The sequence below is a fragment of the Pimephales promelas genome, chromosome 3 (genome assembly GCF_988280905.1).
Source record: "Pimephales promelas chromosome 3, fPimPro1.hap1.1, whole genome shotgun sequence".
Classification (NCBI taxonomy): Eukaryota; Metazoa; Chordata; class Actinopteri; order Cypriniformes; family Leuciscidae; genus Pimephales; species Pimephales promelas.
The window spans coordinates 4,116,266-4,138,432 of NC_142771.1; the positions used below are offsets into that span (position 1 = coordinate 4,116,266).

At 36.8% G+C, this 22,167-nt stretch overlaps 1 protein-coding gene across 1 annotated transcript; it reads left to right on the plus strand.

Annotated features, from left to right (window-relative positions):
* Nucleotides 1-3,260: 3,260 nt before the first annotated feature.
* Nucleotides 3,261-21,790, plus strand: LOC120475409 (uncharacterized). The gene is made up of 14 exons (XM_089129317.1): nucleotides 3,261-3,665; nucleotides 4,110-4,388; nucleotides 4,491-4,778; nucleotides 4,857-5,141; nucleotides 5,244-5,375; nucleotides 5,519-5,550; nucleotides 7,206-7,249; nucleotides 14,987-15,117; nucleotides 15,792-16,064; nucleotides 16,167-16,454; nucleotides 16,533-16,817; nucleotides 16,919-17,044; nucleotides 20,336-20,395; nucleotides 21,233-21,790. Exons 1-13 carry the CDS (start codon nucleotides 3,578-3,580, stop codon nucleotides 20,392-20,394), a joined length of 2,310 nt encoding a protein of 769 aa, XP_088985443.1. The 5' UTR covers nucleotides 3,261-3,577; the 3' UTR covers nucleotide 20,395; nucleotides 21,233-21,790.
* The last annotated feature ends 377 nt before the right edge of the window (nucleotides 21,791-22,167 follow it).

A 22,167-nucleotide genomic window follows, 5' to 3' on the forward strand; every position in this document is an offset into this window, starting at 1 on the left:
GAGCAAATAAACAGTCATTGATGTATATTTACAGGGCACTAATGAGGTCAACAATAGATTATGGATGCTATGTTTATGGAGCAACAGCTAAAACAAATCTATTGAAGTTGGATAGAGTTAATAACAAAGCGTTGAGGATTTGTGCTGGGGTAATGAGATCAACACCAATTAAAGGTGCAATACCTAAGATTTTTGCATTAAAATATCCCAAAATCACAAGGCCAGTGTTATATATTTAGTTAAGATGATAACTTACAATATTACAAACGTTTCAATCAATGTTTAAATCGCGAGAAAATTGAGATTTTAACCAATGAAACGGGGCGTGTGAGCAGGGGTGAGCTGGGAGTCACCAGTCAATCGCGTCATATCCGCTTACCTCGGTTTCCGCTCGTACTACGTGTAGTCCTGGACAAATGCGGTAGTTGTGCGTTAGCGTCTATCAAACGACAGCTTGTTTCGCGCATTTGTTATGGAATGGAGCACAATTATTCTTTTCATTTATTCTGGGAATGTGAACTGTTGGCTGTAAAGGGGGTCGCACACCGGACGAGAAGCGCCGCGTCACGTTTAGGACAACTCTACAGTAACGTTATCGAACACCGGACGCGCACTTTCTCATCAGTGTATGGCCAGCAATATTGTAATGTTTAATGACAGAAAATGAAGATAATGTCTGTTCTATGTTATTGTACTGTACAATTAAATACAATCGTTGCTGAGTCTGCATTCTGAAAACTTTGCCTCAGATCATCCGTTAACTGAATGAATTGAGAATCTAACCTGAAAAATCTAATAACATCAGCAATTGTCATTCAAGCAGCTGATTTCTGTAAATGAATGCAAAACTAAATGCATATTGAAGCATAGGGCAAAGTCAGGATCCATTAGCAACGTTTTGAGACAAAAATAAACCATGTAAATGGCGCTCTGTGGCGCAGCAGGATTTTGAACACGGTCCTGAGCCGTTGCTGGGCGCCGCGGACAGACGCCGAATCCTTGCAAGAGACCTGCCCCTTCACACCCTCTCCACCATAGCTTCGTCCAGTGACTCGTACAGTAACATCTGTGATAACTAATTTACTTTTAAACCTGACTTTTCTTGCGGTTACTTCAGTTTAATGAAAACAAGCATGTCATTAAACGCAACGTTTATAGAAATCGAACTTTACCTCATCCATGACAACTAATTTTCTATTCCTGTCTGACTGATTTATCCACGGTGGAGTTGAAAACAACAGTTCCCATCATTCCGCGTTTCTCCACGTCGTCATCAAGCAAAGCCGTTGTTGTCGTTTTGAATGTAGCGCCCTCTAGCGGCTTTTAAATCTTGGGTATTGTAGCTTTAAAGCAATCCAGGTTGAGCTAGGAGAAATACCCTCAGACCTGAGAAGAGATAAATTAATGCTTATATACTTTAGTCGATTATGTGGATGTGGAAATGAAAATCATGCAAAGAGCACTATTCAGGAATGTTGGGAGTATAGTTCATTTAAAGGCAATGGTTTCGGCTGGGTAATTAAAACAAAATCAAAGGAATATAAATTAAATAATATCTGGTTTAAATCCCCTACACCTATAAGTAATATATCTATTTGGTTATTTCCAAAAACTGAGATAGACTTAAATATATTAGAACTAATAAACGAATGGGAAGAGAGTGGGAAAGGACATATGGCAAGTGAGTATATAAGGAGCAAATATTATAGTTACTTAGACATGTATACGGATCTAAAGATGAAGAGGATAAAGTACACTCTAAAAAATGCTGGGTTGTTTTAACCCAATTTTGGGTCAAATATGGACAAACCCTAAATGTTGGGTTAAAAATGTAATGTAAAAAATTAACCCAACGGCTGGGTTAGTCCATATTTGACCCAAAGTTGGGTTAAAATAACCCAGCATTTTTTAGAGTGTAGGAATAGGAATATATATACCAACAATGAATGTAAGTATTGGGAAAAGATTACCAGTGTTACGGCCTCAGCCTTATGGGTGTATGTATTTGTGTGTGTTTGTCTTGTAATCTAATTAATGTTTCTTCTTAAGTGTAGGCTCCTCCCTTGCGCACCTGTGGTTCGTTGCTCTGATGGCTCGTGCTGAGCATATAAGCGGTGTGTGCAGGAGTGTGAGACACGCAGCGGTTAACGCCGTGCTCATCATGATCATCGAAACAGCCGATCAACTCAAGACTGTGTTCTTTGTATTGTGCCACTGTTCTGTTTTATTTTGTTAGTGTTTGGTATGTCTAGTGTAGAGAAAATGTGAGTTTTCTGTGGGAAGAGTGAGAACATGAGAGACGTGAGATTGTGCAGTCATTGTCTCCTTTTATGTTATTGAACCCTTACAAAACGAGCATTTTTAACAACAGGGTTCGTAACAACCAGATCAAGTTTCGGTATATACAGCAGAGATGATGGCGATTATTGTAGGACTGCAGTGGGTTGAGGAAGTAAAACCAGACAGAGTAGTATGTTGTGTTGATTCTGCAGCAGCCCTTTATAGTATTCAAAACATGATCTGATAGAGAAGATTTAATGCTCGAAATTCAACAAAGCTTATTTAGACTACAGAGACTAGGAATAGACATGAGATTCTGTTGGGTTCCTGCTCATGTAGGTATTAGAGGGAATGAGGGAGCAGATAAAATAGCTAAAAAATCAACCAGGACGAACGATATCCTAAATATACCCATTGGAAAAGGAGAAACTAAGGCGATAATCAAAAAAGAAATAATAAAGAAATGGCAGGATAGGTGGGATAAGGATAAAAGTGGAAGGAACTATTATAGATTGCAAACATCTATTAATGTCCAGGGGGTGAATAGAAGTAACAGAAGAGAGGAGAGCGTCTTAACCAGGCTGAGATTTGACCATACAGGGTTAAATAAAACATTGTTTTTAATGGGCAAAACTTTATCAGATAAATGTTTGGAATGTAGATCAAAGGAAGATGTAGAACATGTATTAATGCATTGTAAGAAATATAGAGATGATAGGATAAGGCTAAAACAAAAGATAAGTAAGGCAGGAAGAAAGTGGAACCTTAAAGGTTTATTAGGCACAACAGGAGATGGGGTAAAGGATACACAGAAAGCAGTTATACAATTTCTGAAAAACATAGGAATTTATAAGAGGATATAGGTTTTTTTTTTTATTTATTTATTTTTTTTATACAAAGTAGTCCCAACGAATAGCCCGTGTTACATACTCTGATACAGTAGGTGGCGGTATGCACCTTTAAAGTCATGGTTGCAATCTGCCATAAAACGAAGAAGAAGAAGGAGAAAAAGAAGAAGCAGCGGGTGGCGGTAATGCACTAAAGGTTGAATGCCGTCCGCCATGAACAAGCAAGAATAGGAAGAAGAATCTCCAGTAAACAAGTGAGAGTTCACGAGAGTTAAAACCTAAAAGCTTATGTCCGTGTGTTTATTAAATCAAAGCAGAGACGTAGCACTGCCTCGTTGTGAATATACACTGGACTGTTTAACTTTAAACTGAATTCTGCCGCTGGCTGGAGGACTTGGCCAGTTTGAGCGTTTTGATGTTGACAAGGAAGGAACATAAAAGTCCAAATCATGGATTGTCACCTGTGGCCACGGGTTTCTCCAAGTTTTCTCTACTTTCTGTTTTTCTTCTTTTGTCGGACTTCTTCACCTCAAGAAGGTAAATAGTGAACATTCCCGAGTTTTATAGGGAACGTTTTCTAGAGAAAGAAAGTGAAAGTAATTTTCTACATTTCCTGCTCAGACTTGTAACGACAGAACCGAAATTTGATTACAAACTTATGCTTTCGTTGTATATGAAATATAAGTATGTACATATTTATTACTAAAGTATTTGAGGTTTGTCAACGTGGAACATGTTTGCTAATTTACGGGTTTATCAGGATTGTTGTTTAGGAGCCTTTAATTTAGTCTAATAATAAAGTCCTGCTAGATTAACAGATACTGGCTAAATAAACTGAAACATAGTTTAATTTTAGTTTATCCAACAGGATCTTGTTTGATCTTGGATTGCTTTCAGATTTGGGATTTTTACCGATGTGTCCCTCGAGAATTACAGGCCTGCTTTATATTTTATTAATAGATTTCTATTTGTATCTTTCAGTTATAGACACTCACTCACTGTATTACATTTACACTGGTTTATCCAAACCTGTGGATCTGCTGGGCATCTATGACTTCACTGCTATGGGTCTGCTAGATGACAGACGGATCGACTATTACAATAGTGAAGAAAAGAGAAAGATTCCCACACAGCGCTGGATGAAGGAGAAAATGCCGGAGGATTACTGGGAAAAAGGCACTCAGTCGAGAAAGAGGAAAGAACAATGGTTTCATCTGAGTCTCAAAAATCTGATGGACCGCATGAGACACAATCAATCAGGTGAGGAACATTGAACAACTTTAACCTGCATTTTTATATATAATATATTCTAATGTATTATTGTTATAATCTTACAAACATTTTAATTTGTGTCCATGTCAGATCTTCATGTTCTTCAGTGGAGAACTGGTTGTGAAGTTGAGCAGCAGGGAAGTCGAGTGAAGTTTCTCAAAGGTGTTTTTGAGTACGGCTACGATGGAGAAAACTTCCTGTCTTTTGATGATTTAGAGTCTCAATGGGTCGCCCCAGTTTACGCAGCTCTACCAACCAAGAGAAAATGGGACATTGAGCCGATCCTAAACCCATACACCAAAGATTACCTGGAGAAAGAGTGTGTGGACTGGCTCAACAAATTCAGAGAATATAGAGACGAGGAGCTCAGAAATGGCCGTGAGTAAATGTGTTTGGATTTGTTTGATCAGCAGCTGATCATGAATAAGTTTGATGAACAGATTTCTGTGTTATCAGATCGTCCAGAAGTTCATATGTTTGCAAGGAGGTCTATCAGGGACAAAACCAAGTTGAAGCTGACCTGTCTGGCCACCGGCTTCTACCACAAAGACGTGATGCTGACCTTTAGGAAATATCGCACATCTCTGCCTGATGATGAGATTGAATCCTCAGGAGTCAGACCAAACCATGATGGATCCTATCAGCTGAGGAAGAGTGTGGAGATCAAGGAGGATGAAAAAGCAGATTATGATTGTTTTGTGTCTCACAAGAGCATCAGAGAACCAATCATTATCACATGGGGTAATTAAAGCTACCGTATTACCCAATTTCTCACTCATTATTGTTTTTGAAATCCTGCAGTTGTTCCCTAAAACTATTTTTTATCTTTTTGCATGTGTACAGCCGGAGCATGCAATAATTGCGATGGAGAGGGTGGGATTGCACCTGTGGTGATTGCACTTGTGATTGCAGTTGTGATTGTGCTGGTACTTGTTGCTTCTCTGGTTTGCATCTTATTGAAGAAAAAGATCATTGGTGAGTAGTGACTGATTAATGATGATCCACACAATACACTCCTCCTTTACGGTTTTGTGTTGTAAATGTGATGCGTGTCACAGCAAAAACATTTGAATCCCAGAGAGTTTTGGTTTGGGTTTAATCTGGTTCTTTGGTTTTAGAAATCCCCATAATCCAAAGACATGCAGCTCAGGTGAATTGGTGAGAACGGGAGAGTGTGTGTGTGTGTGTGTGTGTGTGTGTGTGTTTGTGTGCAAAATACATGGAGAATGGATGGATGAACAATGTCATTATTTACTCAACTCTGCTTTTTATCCCACACTGGAAAAAATACAGGTTTGTAAAGGTTAAATTATGACATTAAAACAAATGTAAGAAAATTGAATGAACTATTGAGTTCAACTACGGCGAGGCGTGAACCGGCCGACGTGCAGCGGAGGAGTTGCCTCCGCCGAAGTCCATTAAAACCTGACAATAGACACCTCGGAGGGCATTAACCCGCTTATTCCATGGTCACTTGCCAAATACAACATTTATAAAACATTAGTTTATATTTTAATTAGGCTAAATCTAGTTTTTACAAATAATAACTTGCCTGGTTTATTTAGCAACCGGAGATATTTATAGTCTGCTCCGCTTGTAGAGCCCTTCAGGTTCAAAAATGCATTTTTTTCCATGAAACACAAAGGTAGGCATAGTTATTTTTTTATTACACATAAAACAATTAATCAAACAACAATCAAAAAAACACACAAAAAAAAACAGTTAGTTCTGAGCACCAGCGATTTGCGCTTATAGAGGGCAATAAATTAATCAGATCAAAGAGAGGGTAATTTACCTACATGTTAGCTTTTTTATTTACAATTAATTTCAATGTTTCCATTTATAGTGCAATTTGAAAAAGTCGGCCAGTCAGGAGGATCCACAAGAGCTGGGTAACGTTACTGCTGCCCATGATGGGCACTTGATGCAGACAGTACGTTGCTCCAGCTTCGTCTCTCACGCAGAGACGGAGCCCAGTAAGCCCGCAGACTGCTCTCGCATCGGTGGCCTGTCACCGACATTATTTGACGGCTCTCCAGTCCAGCATCGCAGAGTCGACCTACAGCATACCAGTCGTCAAAGTTGCCATATTCTCCATAAATGTTAAAAGAAATAACGAAGTCGCTCATTGTTGTATTAGGCTATAGAATCTAACGTTAGATGTTTGTTTTGATAGAGCGTTTGACTGCCTGTTGCTATGGTTACTCACAGCTGTTGTAGGCAGCGCATTTATTTATAAATTTCGAATGGTAAACCGGCAGTTTCACCAGAACTACTTTACTAGGTGTCCTCTATCACTTTTTAACGGACACCCTGCAGCCAATCAGAATCGAGTATTCACCCAGACCATGGTATAATTAAAAGTAATTAGTAGGTGTTCACTTCAATCTTGCTCAGTAGGAGTTTTCACCCGGTGAGACGAGAAACAGGAAATGGCCTTCTCGTACTGAGACAGATCCCGCTGGGAACTCCTACCGTTTGCAGAGATTTCCTGGTCTCATCATTTTAGAAACTTTCTCCGTCTAAAATACTATTGTATTGGAAATCTAAATGAAACATGTTAATAAAATTTGTAATCCTACACCGCTCATTGGGTCCCTGTTGACCCGCTGAGAAGTTCATCGCCTTGATTTGGACATTTCTATAGTGTTGCGTCCTGAGTATTTCATCTTTTTTTCATGATGAATTTTGTCAAAAATGTAAGATCAGAACATGGAGTTGTTTTAAATATCTCTTATTTTTGTTCCAATCAATTTAAAATACAAAGAATATTAAAGACATATATTTTTCTGTCTTGCTGTTTAGTTTTCAGAAGCAGAAACCCACCAGAACCTGATCGGGTTGCTGGAGTTCTGGAGCTCCTCAAAATGAAGGTACCAGTAATCCTGATAGCTAGTCTTGTATAAAGCTTATGATGAAATATTTTTTTTTTAATAAGACTTCAATGACACACTTAAACAGGCTCTGAACATGCAACATCATACACTTGATATTATTGTGGTATATATGATGGTATGTACAGATGGTTTGGTCATTAAATGCCAGTTTTTCACATTTAGTTAAAACTGAATCTGGACTCAAATGTCTAATTGACAAATTCTTGTTCTTTAGATTCATTTACAGAAACTTTGACAAGCGTGTGTGTGTCAAACACAGCTGAATACCAATGAGGCTTTGCTAATTCTTGCTGTGTATGTTTGTGATGCTTTTTAAGATGGTGTGAGGTATAGTATGTAAATAAAAGGCATTTTCTGCAGTCAGTTGAAAAGCTGCCTCTGTAAGGATCTAAAATAATGGCAAGTGTTTTTTTCTAAACAAAAAAAGCTTGATGAATTGCACTACTATGTGTGCATGGGCTGAAATTCAACATGGTTGTATATTTAAGCTGTGTCAATTCAAAACACTCACACGTTTTCATTATTAAAAATTAAATAATCCTTATTCATCTTTCAACATTCACTTCCAAAATAATAATTCGGTTTAAAAACACAACCTAAAATATTCTGGCAATTTTTGCTTCATTTATTTCGCTTTACAAGTTCACTTAAAATAAAGTGTAAAATAAAGTGCAAATCCTCAAACTTAAATATGGTGAAGTTTTAGATGCTCGACTCACCTGGAAAATAATGTCAGATGTTCTGATATGCAACATCTCATTTAGAAGATGATTTAATAACATAACTGTTTATGTCTGTGTTTCAGGACTCCGACACTAGTATTACAGCACAATCAGCACTACAATCGATATAGACATCTGATATAGAGAGATGCGATATTGGTCAATATATCGACACTATCATTATTGTGGATCCAAGATGGCGGCTTAGAGAGCGGTCAAGTTTATCAGACTGCGGACCAATGCACATTTAACAGAGGTGCCCATTTTGTTCTTCGGTGCTTGCTGCACTGTTTTCTATCTACCTCAAAGAAACACTAAAATCTCAAGCAACCAAAGCTGGATCAAATGCTCAGGCTGAGGATAATGCTGCTGTTAGCTCAGATGCTAACACTAATGTTTCTTACCCCGCCCTGCGCCAGATTATCATGTTTCAAAACAGAGTTTTGCATCAACATAACAACTTGATGACTATGAAAAGCAAATGACTGAAACGGGGAACTGAATCTCCCTGAGGTCGAGGAAAACTGGAGGCGCTAGAGAGACGCAAGATGTCGTCAGGTGCTTGTTGAGCTCTGGCTGCAATTTTAGTTTATATGTTGTTGTTGAATGTTTTAGGTTTGAACATTGTTGTAAGTATAATGGAAATAACGCATTTTTACGGGTCACAGAAACTGTCTGGTTACTGCATATTCTTCTAAATATCAGGAAATTGTCTGAATGGATTTTGAAACGGTAAAACTCAACTGTTTAACTCTGGGGGAGTGGTAGCCGATCTTTTTAATTCGAGTAAACTGATTATTTTATGTGATTTATGACTTTAGAATGTTTTTGATTGTTGGATGATTCGTACTAAATGTTTTTGTCTTTGTTTTGTGTTAAATATTTTAACACCAAGGACCATGTTGGAAATAAGTGTTTCCACGTTATCTGAGCTCTTAGAGCAATATAATCCCTCCAGAGATCTTAGGTCAGGTACACAGAAACTCTTAGTCATACCACGATACAGGTTAAAACACAGAGGTCATCGTGCCTTTGCCACTGCGGACTCGACATTATGGAATAGCTTTCCTATTCAGGTTTGTTCCGCACCTGACTTGTCAGTTTTCAAGTCACGCTTGAAAACACACTTTTATTCTATTGCTTCTAATAATGTGTAATATGTATTTTAATGTTTCTTGCTCTGTCTGTTGTTGTGTGATATTATATTGCTTTGTAAAGCACATTGGTCAGCTTGTCTGTATAAATGGTGCTATATAGATACATTTTGACCTTTGACATTAACATGTTATCCTTTGGATTATGTTGCCTGTCAAATCCAAAATAAATCAAATCAAAAGACGTGTTTGTGAGCCAACCAACGGATCAGTTGAATGAGAACAGGAGAAAGAAGAACATGCTGAGGGGAGAGCGGAGCTCAAACTAACGCGGGTTAGTTGTAACACACTTGTTTTAAATACTTCCAACCATGACAAATGACAAAACTTAGTGTCTTTACTGACATTTCAACACTGTAAAGATAAATAAATTCTGAAATATTTGAAAGATGTCACTGAACATTTATTTAACCATAATTGAAGATAATTTTTAATATTTATTTTTTGTGTTTATTTAAAATCTACGGAGGCGTATTGCATTCACTTGAAGAAAAAAATCTACTCTGTTTTTCTGAATTAATGAGTTAATTTTTCGTGAGAAAAAAAGTTTTTGCTCTGTTTTTCTGAATTAACGGGTTAATTCAGAAAAACAGAGCAAAAAAAAAATCCATGAAAAATTAACTCGTTAATTCAGAAAAACAGAGAAGATTTTTTTTCTTCAAGAGAATGCAATACAATACACCTCCGTAAAAATCAAACAAATCAGATATATTATTTTAATCGTATATCTGTGATTTAACACTTAAGATAGTTGATTTTTTTTTTTAAATGCCATTATCTTATATATAAAATGTATAATTGTATTCTATTGACAGAGTAGTTTGTCTTAATAACTATATTTCTTGATTAGATTAGAGTACTGTTTAATCTGTCCTACGGTCATGTTACAATGTGTTACATGTAGAGCCCGACCGATAAAGGATTTTGAAGGCCGATACCGATACAAATATTTTTTGGTTTTAAAATCCGATATTCCGATATATCGGCCGATATTTTTTTCCAGAAACGCGCAACAAAACATTAACAGATTTCCCTAACATGGTTATTTGTAGTTATTTATGAGTTTGAACTAAAATAATATGATAAATCATTTTAAAAAGAAACTTGTTTCTATTATTGTCACAATAGAACCGAGGAACATCAAAATATATTAAAGTTCTGATAAATAAAATAATAATTAGTCCCTATATTGCCTTATAAGCTACCTTATAATTACAATGTCAGGTTAGCTAGTCTATGATGAGCCATAATTTAGCAATAGATAACGTCATACTGCAAATTGTAAAACATACATTTTCAATATAACAGGCCAAGGAGAGATGATTGAAGCGTTTTTCGTCCGTTTTTATTTTATTTTTGAAATATTCATTTATCGGACATAATAACTGCTGATACCGATAGTTTGGAAAATGCCTAATATCGGCCGATAATATCGGTCTGGCTCTAGTTACATGTGACCACCTATGGGGCATGTTGTCACATTCACTTCCATTATTTGGGGGGTAAATCAAGAGAAAGTATTGTCGTATTACAAAATGTTTAATTTAGGTTCCAATACAAAAGAATATAAACTGAGAAACCTTTGTACATTGTGTTTTACATCCTAAGATTATGATATCAGCTTTTAAGCATGAGAGTCCAGACAGTCCTGTTCCTGTCCCAAGTTAAATGAGTTTTCAACATTTTGTCGTTGAATAGTCCGGCTGATTGGATTATCATCAATGTATGTGAATAAGACTGTAATGCTGATGAGATCAGGACTGGGGAAATGGGCTGACTCCTGTTCTTGATTTACAAGCTGCCACTAGATAATCCCTCCCCCTTCAAATGTATATAAACTACACTGTATACTGCTTTAGTCGGACTTGATGACTGCAGCTGCCGACAGTTCGTGTTCTCAATAAATAATCCTAATGAAGACACAACCAAGTCTCCTGGTCTTCGCTTCTGAGTTTCCTACAGTAGACCCTGTACTAATGAAATGCAACACGTGTGAAATGAATGTAGGAAAATACTTGTCTTCAGTTTAATCTCTTCTACGTCTTTATCCTTTTTTTGTGTGTAATGCTGGCAATATGAGTATGACCCAGATGTGTGTGTGCACATATTGTGTGTGCTCTCTGTTACACCCGACAAACACAGTATAGGTCAATGTGACGTCAGGAAGATGTTGGATTCAGTCAGACCAGACGTCATATTGTGGTTGAAAATGAAAGTCGGGTTCAAAGCCAAACGTTTGTTTGACGTCAAGCTCCAACATCTGGCAGATGTTTAATTTTGGTTGCAATAAGCACCGCACTGCAAAAAAAGGGTGAAATGCAAGGTAGAACATTACATCTGTGAAGATCTCTGCAGATGAGGATTAAACAACTCCAGCATGCGTATTACTAACTAGACAGACTTTATAACTGCCAGAAATTTTTATTGAGAATTACCAGGTTATGTTGTTGATGTTTTATTAAAAAATTAATAGTTTGGTCACCATTATGGTGATCAGTGTTTCATGTAGTCAGTAGATTGACTTGACTTGTTAACTTTATTTTTCAACTAATGAGGAACAACAAATTCCTCAACTAAAGCAAACACTGATCACAGTAATGGTGACATCAAATAAAACATTTTCAGCCAAACAGTATCATAAACCTCTGTTGAAACATCAATAAGAATAGACATCTGACAGAAAAAAGTCATCTGGTTACTTCTAAGTGAAGCTGGTGATAAGTAGGCCACTGCCATGCAGTTCATCTTTTTTTTTTTGTGTGTGTGTGTGTGTGTGTGTGTGTGTTTATTCCAACCAAAATTTGAGATTGACGTCTGACCGATGTCTGAGTCTACATCTTGTGTTTTGACTAGTTTTATATTTGTGTATTGTTACTGGCAAAGTTGCTATAACTTGTTGAGAGCAAGGAAAAACTCTTAAAAAATATTTAAACTGTTAAAAATGTTTTTTTTTTTTTGTAATGTAGATTAAAAAAAAAATAAAATAAAACAATGAAAGTTGTCTGTGTAAGACTGTCTAAAACTGCTAGGACGGATAGAAGTGGGGTGATGTGTGTATACATATATACAATAAAAAAAACACATTAATTAGAAAGCAGGTTTCCAAAAGCTCTTCATCAGACGACCAGACCTCATTATGCCTGAACAACATCACAGGAGATCCCTCTTCCAAACGTGCTGATGACTGAAGAGGGTTCAGAGTAGCTCCTACAAACCATATTGTAAGAGCAATTTTAATGCAATCACATATTTGTCCACTGGGTGGCGCTCTGACAATGATATATTGGGAGCACATGGGTAACTAAATAGGTGGAATCCCATAACGTACTGCAGATTATAGGGTTGTAATGTGATGGATTGAGTTTAATGGTGCATATATATATATTCTACATTCTTTGAACTGCAGAGAATGAGACGCCACAAGAAGCTAATTAGAAGGCACGTTTATTAATTCGAGCACAATAAATAAAACACTGTTTGCTTCTTACATGTGTTCATAATAACTTGCTCACTCCTATTACCAATACCAGCTGTTACAATACTATTACTGGCAATCTGCTGAATGTAAAATTGTTTAACATCAGTTTATCCTCCAATATGTTCTGTAATAACCCTGATTTTCCTCCAGGTGTCAGTGATGTATGCATTAGACAGTGCACTTTCACACAAACCATGTAGAATCTATGATTCTTTCTATTGAGAATGGAACCCCTCAGGGAAGTGTGAGGAGCCCTATTCTTTTTAACTTAATGATTAGTGACATATTTAACAATATTGAAATTGGAATAGGAAGATCGTTGTTTGCAGACGACGGGGCATTGTGGAAAAGGGGACGTAATTTGATGTTTGTAGAAAATAAAATGCAAAAAGCAGTGAAGGAGGTCGAGAAATGGGCGAATAGTTGGGGTTTCCAGTTTTCTGTGGTAAAGACGCAAGTCATTTGCTTTACTAACAAGAAAAATAACCCTAAGTTAAATATTAAAATGTATGGTCATCAGCTGGAACAAGTCAAAGTAGTGAGATTTCTAGGTATGTGGATGGATTCTAAGTTAAATTTTGGAGTTCATATTCAGAAAGTGATAGAAAAGTGTAAAAAAGGAATAAATGTTTTAAGGTGCTTGTCAGGTGTTGATTGGGGGGCAAGTTGTCAGTCACTGAAAAGAATTTATTATGCAGTGATCAGGTCAAATATGGATTATGGAAGTGTGGTATACAGCTCAGCGAATAAAACTTTACTTAAAAAAATACAAGTAATACAAAATCAGGCCTTGCGAATTTGTTGTGGAGCATTTAAATGTTCTCCAGTATCACTACAAGTTGAATTGGGAGAATTACCGCTGGAACAACGTACAATGCTATTGAGGATGAGATACTGGTCTGGTGTATGTGGACATCAGGAAAATCATCCAGTAAAAATATTGTTGAAGGAATGTTGGGAATATGAATACAAAGAAATAGCAAGCTTTGGTTGGTTAGTACGGAAGGAGGCAGATAGTTTAGGATTGAAAGAACATCTAATAGCCCCATCTGTTCCAATACCAGCAATTCCTCCTTGGATGTATCCCATGCCATTAATTGACTTAGAAATACATAAATAAATAAATAAACCAATTACAATATCAACTGAATTAGTAGTTAAACAGTATGTAAATCGAGAGTATTCCATATTACAGGTATTTACGGATGGGTCAAAGGAACCAGGGTCTGGAAGAACTGCAGCAGCAGTATTTATTCCTACATTTAATATTAAAATTGCAAAAAGAATATCGGATCATACCTCGGTATTTACTACTGAAGTAATAGCTATCATATTAGCACTAGAGTGGATTATAGAAGTTCAACCAGTAAGATCTGTGATATGTACTGATTCAATGGCTGCTCTCACTAGTCTTATGAGTGGAAAATCGGAATCTCGACAAGATTTAATATTTGAAGTTCTGCAGTGTTTATTTAGAGCCAAGCAGTTAGGGATATTGGTATTTTTTCTCTGGGTGCCAGCACATGTGGGTGTGGATGGTTTGAGGAGGTAGACCAGTTGGCAAAGGAAGCTTTAAATCATTCACAAATAGAAATGAATGTATCACTAAGTAAATCAGAAATAAAGAGATTAATAGCAATTGAAATTTATAAAAGATGGCAAAAGGTATGGAATAATGACTGTAAAGGAAGACATCTTTATCGAATTCAACGAAAGGTTGGAAATGAGAGGAAAAGATATGGAAATAGGAAGAAAGATGTTATTATTACGAGGTTAAGAATTGGTCACACTGCATTGAATTATAGTCTTTATAAAATAGGGAAGCATGATACAGGAAAATGTGATAAGTGTGGGGAGTTAGAAACAGTGCAGCATATTCTTTTAGAATGTGCTGCATATGAATGGGAGAGACAACAGTTAATCCAAGAGCTACAATGGATGGGAATTGATACAATTTCAATGAAAGTATTGTTAGGAAATGGGTCAAGACAATCAACAATTCACGAATTAATATTTAAATATTTAAATAAAACAGGAATAGTAAATAGAATTTGAATTTTTTTTTTCTCGTGCCCTTTCCTTCCAAAGCCAAGCATACTCCACACTCCAGATCAGTAGGTGGCGGGAATGCACCATTTATGCACCATCGGTCTGCCAATCCGCCATTAAACACCACAAGAAGAAGAAGTAAAACCTAAAATGTCCGTGTCGTGTTTATTAAATCAAAGCAGAGATGTAGCACTGCCTCGTTGTGAATGTACACTGGCCAGTTTAACTTTAAACTGAATTCTGCCGCTGGCTGGAGGACTTGGCCAGTTTTGGCGTTTAGATGTTGACAAGGAAGGAACGATGGAAACGTAAAAGTCCAAATCATCATGGATTTTCACCTGTGGCCACGGGTTTCTCCACAATCTCTGTTCTTCTTTCTGTTTTTCTTCTTTTGGGGGACTTCTTTACTTCAAGCAGGTAAATTATGAATATTCCCGAGTTTTATAGAGAACGAAAAGAGTAAAAATGTTTCTTTCCTGCTCAGACTTGTAACGACAGAACCGAAATTTGATTACAAACTTATGCTTAGGCTACATTGTATATGAAATATAAGTATGTACATATTTATTACTAAAGTGTTTGAGGTTTGTCAACATAGAACATGTTTGCTAATTTACGGGTTTATCAGGATTGTCTTTTAGAAGCCTTTAATTTAGTCTTAAGATAAAGTCTTTTTAGATTAACAGATACTGGCTAAATAAACTGAAACATAGTTTAATTTTAGTTTATCCAACAGGATCTTGTTTGATCTTGGATTGCTTTCAGATTTTGGATTTTTACCGATGTATCCCTCGTGAATTACAGGCCTGCTTTATATTTTATTTTAATCTATTTGTATCTTTCTGTAACTATTTTTTTAAGACTATCCAGGGGTGCGTTTCCCGAAAGTATCGTTAGCCAACTATGGTCGCAATTTCCATTGAACTCTATTGGTAACGACGGAACTTGCGACCATAGTTGGCTAACGATGCTTTCGGGAAACGCACCCCAGAGTGTTTTTAATTCTTTTACTTAAACATAGGGCCTACTTTAGGACATTTACACTGAAGTAAACTAATATTTCATATATATGCTATTCCTCTTCATTACAGAGAGACACTCACTGCATTACATTTACACTGGTTTATCCAAACCTGTGGATCTGCCGGGCATCTATGAATTCACTGCTATGGGTCTGCTAGACGACACACAGATCGACTATTACAATAGTAAAGAAAAGAGAACGATTCCCACACAGCACTGGATGAGGGAGAAAATGCCGGAGGATTACTGGGGAATGGGCACTCAGTCGAGAAAGACCAAAGAACAGTGGTTTAACGTCAATATCAAGATTCTGATGGAGCGCATGGGGCAAAATGATTCAGGTGAGGAACGTTGAACAAGTTTAACCTGCATTTTTATATATAATATATTCTAATGTATTATTGTTATAATCTTACAAACATTCAAATTTGTGCCCATGTCAGATCTTCATGTTCTTCAGTGGAGAACTGGTTGTGAAGTTGAGGCGCGGGGAAGTGACGTGAAGTTTCTCAAAGGTGTTTTTGAGTACAGCTATGATGGAGAAAACTTCCTGTCTTTTGATGATAGAGAGTCTCAATGGGTCTCCCCAGTTGAAGCAGCTCTACCAACCAAGACAAAATGGGACAATGTGCCGATCCTAAACCAATACACCAAAGGTTACCTGGAGAAAGAGTGTGTGGACTGGCTCAACAAATTCAGAGAATATAGAGACGAGGAGCTCAGAAACGGCCGTGAGTAAATGTGTTTGGATTTGTTTGACCATCCTCAGATGATGAATTATAATAATGAACAGATTTCTGTGTTATCAGATCGTCCAGATGTTCATATGTTTGCAAGGAGGTCTATCAGTGACAAATTAAGGCTGAAGCTGACCTGTCTGGCCACCGGCTTCTACCCCAAAGACGTGATGCTGACCTTTAGGAAATATCGCATGTCTCTGCCTGATGATGAGACTGAATCCTCAGGAGTCAGACCAAACCATGATGGATCCTATCAGCTGAGGAAGAGTGTGGAGATCAAGAAGGATAAAAAAGCAGATTATGATTGTTTTGTGTCTCACAAGAGCACCAGAGAACCAATCATCATCAAATGGGGTAATTAAAGCTACCGTATTACCCAGTTTCTCACTCATTTTTGTTTTTGAAATCCTGCAATTGTTCCCTAAAACAATTTTTATCTTTTTACATGTGTACAGATGGAGCATGCAAGGATTGCCATGTAAATGATTGGATTGCACCTGTGATTGCAGCTGTGATTGGGCTGGTATTTGTGGCAGTTGTTGCTTCTATGGTTTGCATCTTATTGAAGAAAATTATCACTGGTGAGTTGTGACTGATTAATGATGATCCACACAATACACTCCTCCGTTACGGTTTTGTGTTGTAAATGTGATGCGTGTCACAGCAAGAACATTTGAATCCTAGAGAGTTTTGGTTTGAGTTTAATCTGGTTCTTTGGTTTTAGAAATCCCCATAATCCAAAAACATGCAGCTCTGGTGAATTGGTGAGAACGGGAGAGAGTTTGTGTGTGTGTGTGTGTGTGTGTGCAAAATACATGGAGAATGGATGGATGAACAATGTCATTATTTACTCAACTCTGCTTTTTATCCCCCACTGGAAAAAATACAGGTTTGTAAAGGTTAAATTATGACATTAAAAAAAAAGTAAGAAAATTGAATGAACTATTGATTTTAATGAGGTTGTTAACATTGTTAATAACATTGTAAAGGTGTTTTTTAGAGAACGTAATCGTGGGTTTAATATAATTTGCTGAACATGTTTCTGTCCCAGTGCTTTTACAGTCAATATTCTGATCATATATTTTTCCCAAGCACATTTGACCTATTCTGAACTACATTAATTCAAATAATTACTCTTAAGATTGTATTCATGTATTGTTGATAGGGGTGGTTAATCTGTCTGATTTCCCGATTCGATTCGATTACGATTATTGAAGTCCCGATTTGATTATAGTCGATTTTCGATTATTAACGATTCTCGATTACCGATTATTGATTTTCCATTTCACAACAGTAAACGAAAATACACTAGACCAACATATGATTATATTAGCAGCAGCAACATTTTGGTATTATTTGCACTTTTTATTTGTTTGATATTCATTGAAAATATAATGATGGTTAGTGAGGACATGCAAACATGCTTGTTGTCTACTACTTAGGCAACTCATTATCTTTACATTTATTAACTTTAAATTTTTTTTCAAAAGCAATTTTGTTGCATTATAATGCAAATGCACCTGGTTCTATTAATTAACAGCATTAAAATGTATTTTGTGATTTCCTTCAATTGAAAATATTTGAAGCAAGTTTGGGGGACTTGAAGGGCACCCGATTCAGAAAATCACCTAGAAATTCAAAAGAACAGCATTTATCTGAAATAGAAAGCTTTTGTAACATTAAACAATACCGTTCAAATGTTTGGAGTCGGTAAGAATTTTTATTTAATTTTTTGGGCAAAAGAAAAAAGAAATCTATACTTTTATTCATCAAGGATAAATTAAGTTGATCAAAAGTTAAAGTACAAGACATTTATAATGTTACAAATCGATTATCTGAATCTTTTGTGTGTGACTATAAATAATTTGCTTTAAAAGTACAAAGTAATGACACATAAAGAATTAATGCACAATATATTTTATTAACATTACAAAGAACGACCAGGAAAATAAATGTGTGCCTGAACTAGGAGCATATACTTGTAGTAAATAAATAATATAACGACTGGTGCAGCCGAGTGTTTTTCCTCCTCTGGCTGGAAAGGTGTCATATGGCTTATCATGTTTGTCGTGTTTCCGTCGTTGGTTTAATTCCACAAAGCGTACAACTAGTGCGGCTCTTGTCCAGCTCCTTTCCCCCTTCAACTTCAGAAGCCAAAATATTTCCACACGTCAGCTTTTAACCTAACAAGGAAAGTGTTTGGATCTCGCGTGCCATCTCATCTCTGTTATGTGCACGCCACAGATGGTCCGGCGACTGCACTTCCGCGCTTCAGAGTTCCGTCTTTCGCGTTCCGTCAATATTACGTTATTATAAATGCATATAAAAAAATGTTTTTTGAAATCGATTTTTTGACATTTGTGAATCGATTCAGGATAGTCCACGTCCGCATCGCGATGCATCGAGAATCGATTTTTTTCCCCACCCCTAATTGGTGATATGCAATTGTTACACATTCTTCTTTTTCACTGATACTCATGAATGTAAAAGTTAACCGCTGTTGAGAACTTTTTCTTCTTAATTGTAGGAACTCAGAAGTGAAGATCAGGAGACTTGGTTGTATCTTCTTAGGCTAGATTCTTTTTTTTCTGTTGCATCACTGTAGTCTTCTTCGTCTAGAAACCTTAGCCAAGTCAAGTCTAACTAAAACAGTATACATTGTGTTATAGACCCTTTTACAGTTGGTAAACATGGTGACGTTTTTTTTGTGGGCGGAGCTTAGGTGGAAGCAGAAAGATCCATCTGGCCGCTTCACTAACGCTAGTTAGCAAGGATTGTTGGCTTGTTTTTTTTAACAATGACTGGAGAAAATCCGATATTATCTTAATGTGTAAGGTCACCCAGTGTCCAGGTCCGCGATTGGTATTTCCAAAAGTTATTTTTAACGGACGGAACCAGATTGGCCGACCTGTAGCCGCCTACACGCTCACTCAATGATGGATGATCTGACAGGATTAACGTACGTAACGTTACCTCGGGTGAGTGGCCTGACTTCTACACGTTATAGAGAAACCGATCATAGAGAAACTGAGGGCATATAAATCTTTAGATGCTTATATGGTCCTGTACAAGACTTGTGTGTACGATCCGCAGTTCTGCCGAGACCACGACAATGTAAAGAGTGACATTACAGTGCGATTTTAATGATGTGAATATTTTCTAGAAATAAAAGTTCCAGATACAGCATATTAATTTTTCATCAATTCTTGCACCAAACAACACAACAAGATGACACTTAATAATAGTAACAATTATTTAAGCTCCTTATTATGTAGCCGAATCTGTGCTGGTTTGCATTGGCCGCCTCCAGTTTTCACTTTGTTTTGCCTCCAGCTAGCGCCGTGACGTAACTGTGACGTCGGCGCAAAAGGGGTCTATATACATTTCATGGTGGAGGGTTACATAGAGATGGAGACACTGAAACAAAGCAATTGTAAATGCATGTGACCCTAGAACTCCAAGACAAACGGTCTCGGTAATTAAAACCCGGTGAGACGAGAAACAGGAAATGGCCTTCTCGTACTGAGACAGATCCCGCTGGGAACTCCTACTGTTTGCAGAGATTTCCTGGTCTCATCATTATAGAAACTTTCTCCGTCTAAAATACTATTGTATTGGAAATCTAAATGAAACATGTTAATAAAATTTGTAATCCTACACCGCTCATTGGGTCCCTGTTGACCCGCTGAGAAGTTCATCGCCTTGATTTGGACATTTCTATAGTGTTGCGTCCTGAGTATTTCATCTTTTTTCATGAGGAATTTTATCATGATCAGAACATGGAGTTGTTTTAAATATCTCTTATTTTTGTTATAATCAATTTAAAATACAAAGAATATTAAAGAAATATATTTTTCTGTCTTGCTGTGTAGTTTTCAGAAGCAGAAACCCACCAGAACCTGATCGGGATGCTGGAGTTCCTCTAAATTAAGGTACCAGTAATCCTGATATCTAGTCTTATGTACAGCTTATGGTGAAATATTTATTTTTTTAATAAGACTTCAATGACACACTTAAACAGACTCTGGCTCTGAACATGCAACATCACACACTTGATATTATTGTGGTATATATGATGGTATGTACAGATGGTTTAGTCATTAAATGCCAGTTTTTCACATTTAGTTAAAACTGAATCTGGACTCAAATGTAATAGACAAATTCTTGCTCTTTAGATTAATTTACAGAAACTTTGACAAGCGTGTGTGTGTCAAACACAGCTGAATACCAATGAGGCTTTGCTAATTCTTGCTGTGTGTGTAAGTGGTGCTTTTTTAAGATAGTGTGAGGTATAGTATGTGAATAAGAGGCGTATTCTGCAGTCAGTTGAAAAGCTGCCTCTGTAAGGATCTAAAATAATGACAAATGTTTTTTTAAAACAAAAAAAGCTTGATGAAATGCACTACTATGTGTGCATGGGCTGAAATTTAACATGGTTGTATATTTAAGCTGTGTCAATTCAAAACACTCACACCTTTTCATTATTGAAAATTAAATAATCCTTATTCATCTTTCAACATTCACTTAATAATAATAATTCGGTTTAAAAACACAACCTATAATGTTCAACTGGCAATTTTTGGTTCATTTTATTTCGCTTTACAAGTTGACTTAAAATAAAGTGTAAAATAAAGTGCAAATCCTCAAGCTTAAATATGGTGAAGTTTTAGATGCTCGACTCACCTGGAAAATAATGTCAGATGTTCTGATATGCAACATCTCATTTAGAAGATGATTTAATAACATAACTGTTTATGTCTGTGTTTCAGGACTCCGACACTAGTATTACAGCACAATCAGCACTACAATCTGATTTGCGAGAGATGCGATATTGGTCAATATATCTACACTATCATTATCGTGGATCCAAGATGGCGGCTTAGAGAGTGGTCAAGTTAATCAGACTGTGGACCATTGCACATAATTTTTTATTTTATTTTTAACAGAGGTGCTCATTTTTTTCTTTGGTGCTTTTTGCACTATTTTCTATCTGCCTTAAAGAAACACTAAAAACTCAAGCAAACCAGAGCTGGATCAAATGCTCAGGCTGAGGATAATGCTGCTGTTAGCTCAGATGCTAATGCTAACGCTAATGTTTCTGACCCCGCCCTGCGCCAGATTATCACATTCCAAACAGACTTGATGACCATTCCTATGGAGCTCTGGTTGCAATTTTAGTTTATATGTTGTTTTTGAATGTTTTACAGTAGGTTTGAACATTGTTGCGAGTATAATGGAAATAACGCATATGTACGGGACACCTTTGATAAAGACTGCAGATCTTCGTGAACGCAGATAACAAACTTTTTAGATATTGTAGTGCTGCTTTACTCCCCAGATAGCAAACTGACATTGAATCAACGTGGAAATATGACATCGAAACAACGTTGATCTGACATTGTTTTGCTCATCGAATTAACGTTGAACCAACGTCAGACGCGTCATTCTTTCAAAACTAACGGAAAATCAACTTGAAATCAACGCGTTGTTTCAACGTTATGAAAGCAAACCAATTTTCGATTTCATTTAGCTTTGAAGAATGCCGCGTCTGACGTTGGTTCAACGTTAATTCGATGAGCAAATCAACGTTGTTTCAATGTCATGAGAGACGTCGTTTCCACGTTGATTCAATGTCAGTTTGCTATCTGGGTCACTATGCAGACCCATGTCGCTGTCAGGAACAGAGCTTGTGGACGTCAACAGG

Coding starts and splice junctions, on each gene's coding strand:
- LOC120475409 (XM_089129317.1), top strand. CDS start 3,578: ATGGATTGTCACCTGTGGCCACGGGTTTCTCCAAGTTTTCTCTACTTT. Junction 5,376..5,518: donor ATTGAAGAAAAAGATCATTG/GTGAGTAGTGAC, acceptor CTTTGGTTTTAG/AAATCCCCATAATCCAAAGA. Junction 7,250..14,986: donor AACCTGATCGGGTTGCTGGA/GTTCTGGAGCTC, acceptor GTTTAGATGTTG/ACAAGGAAGGAACGATGGAA.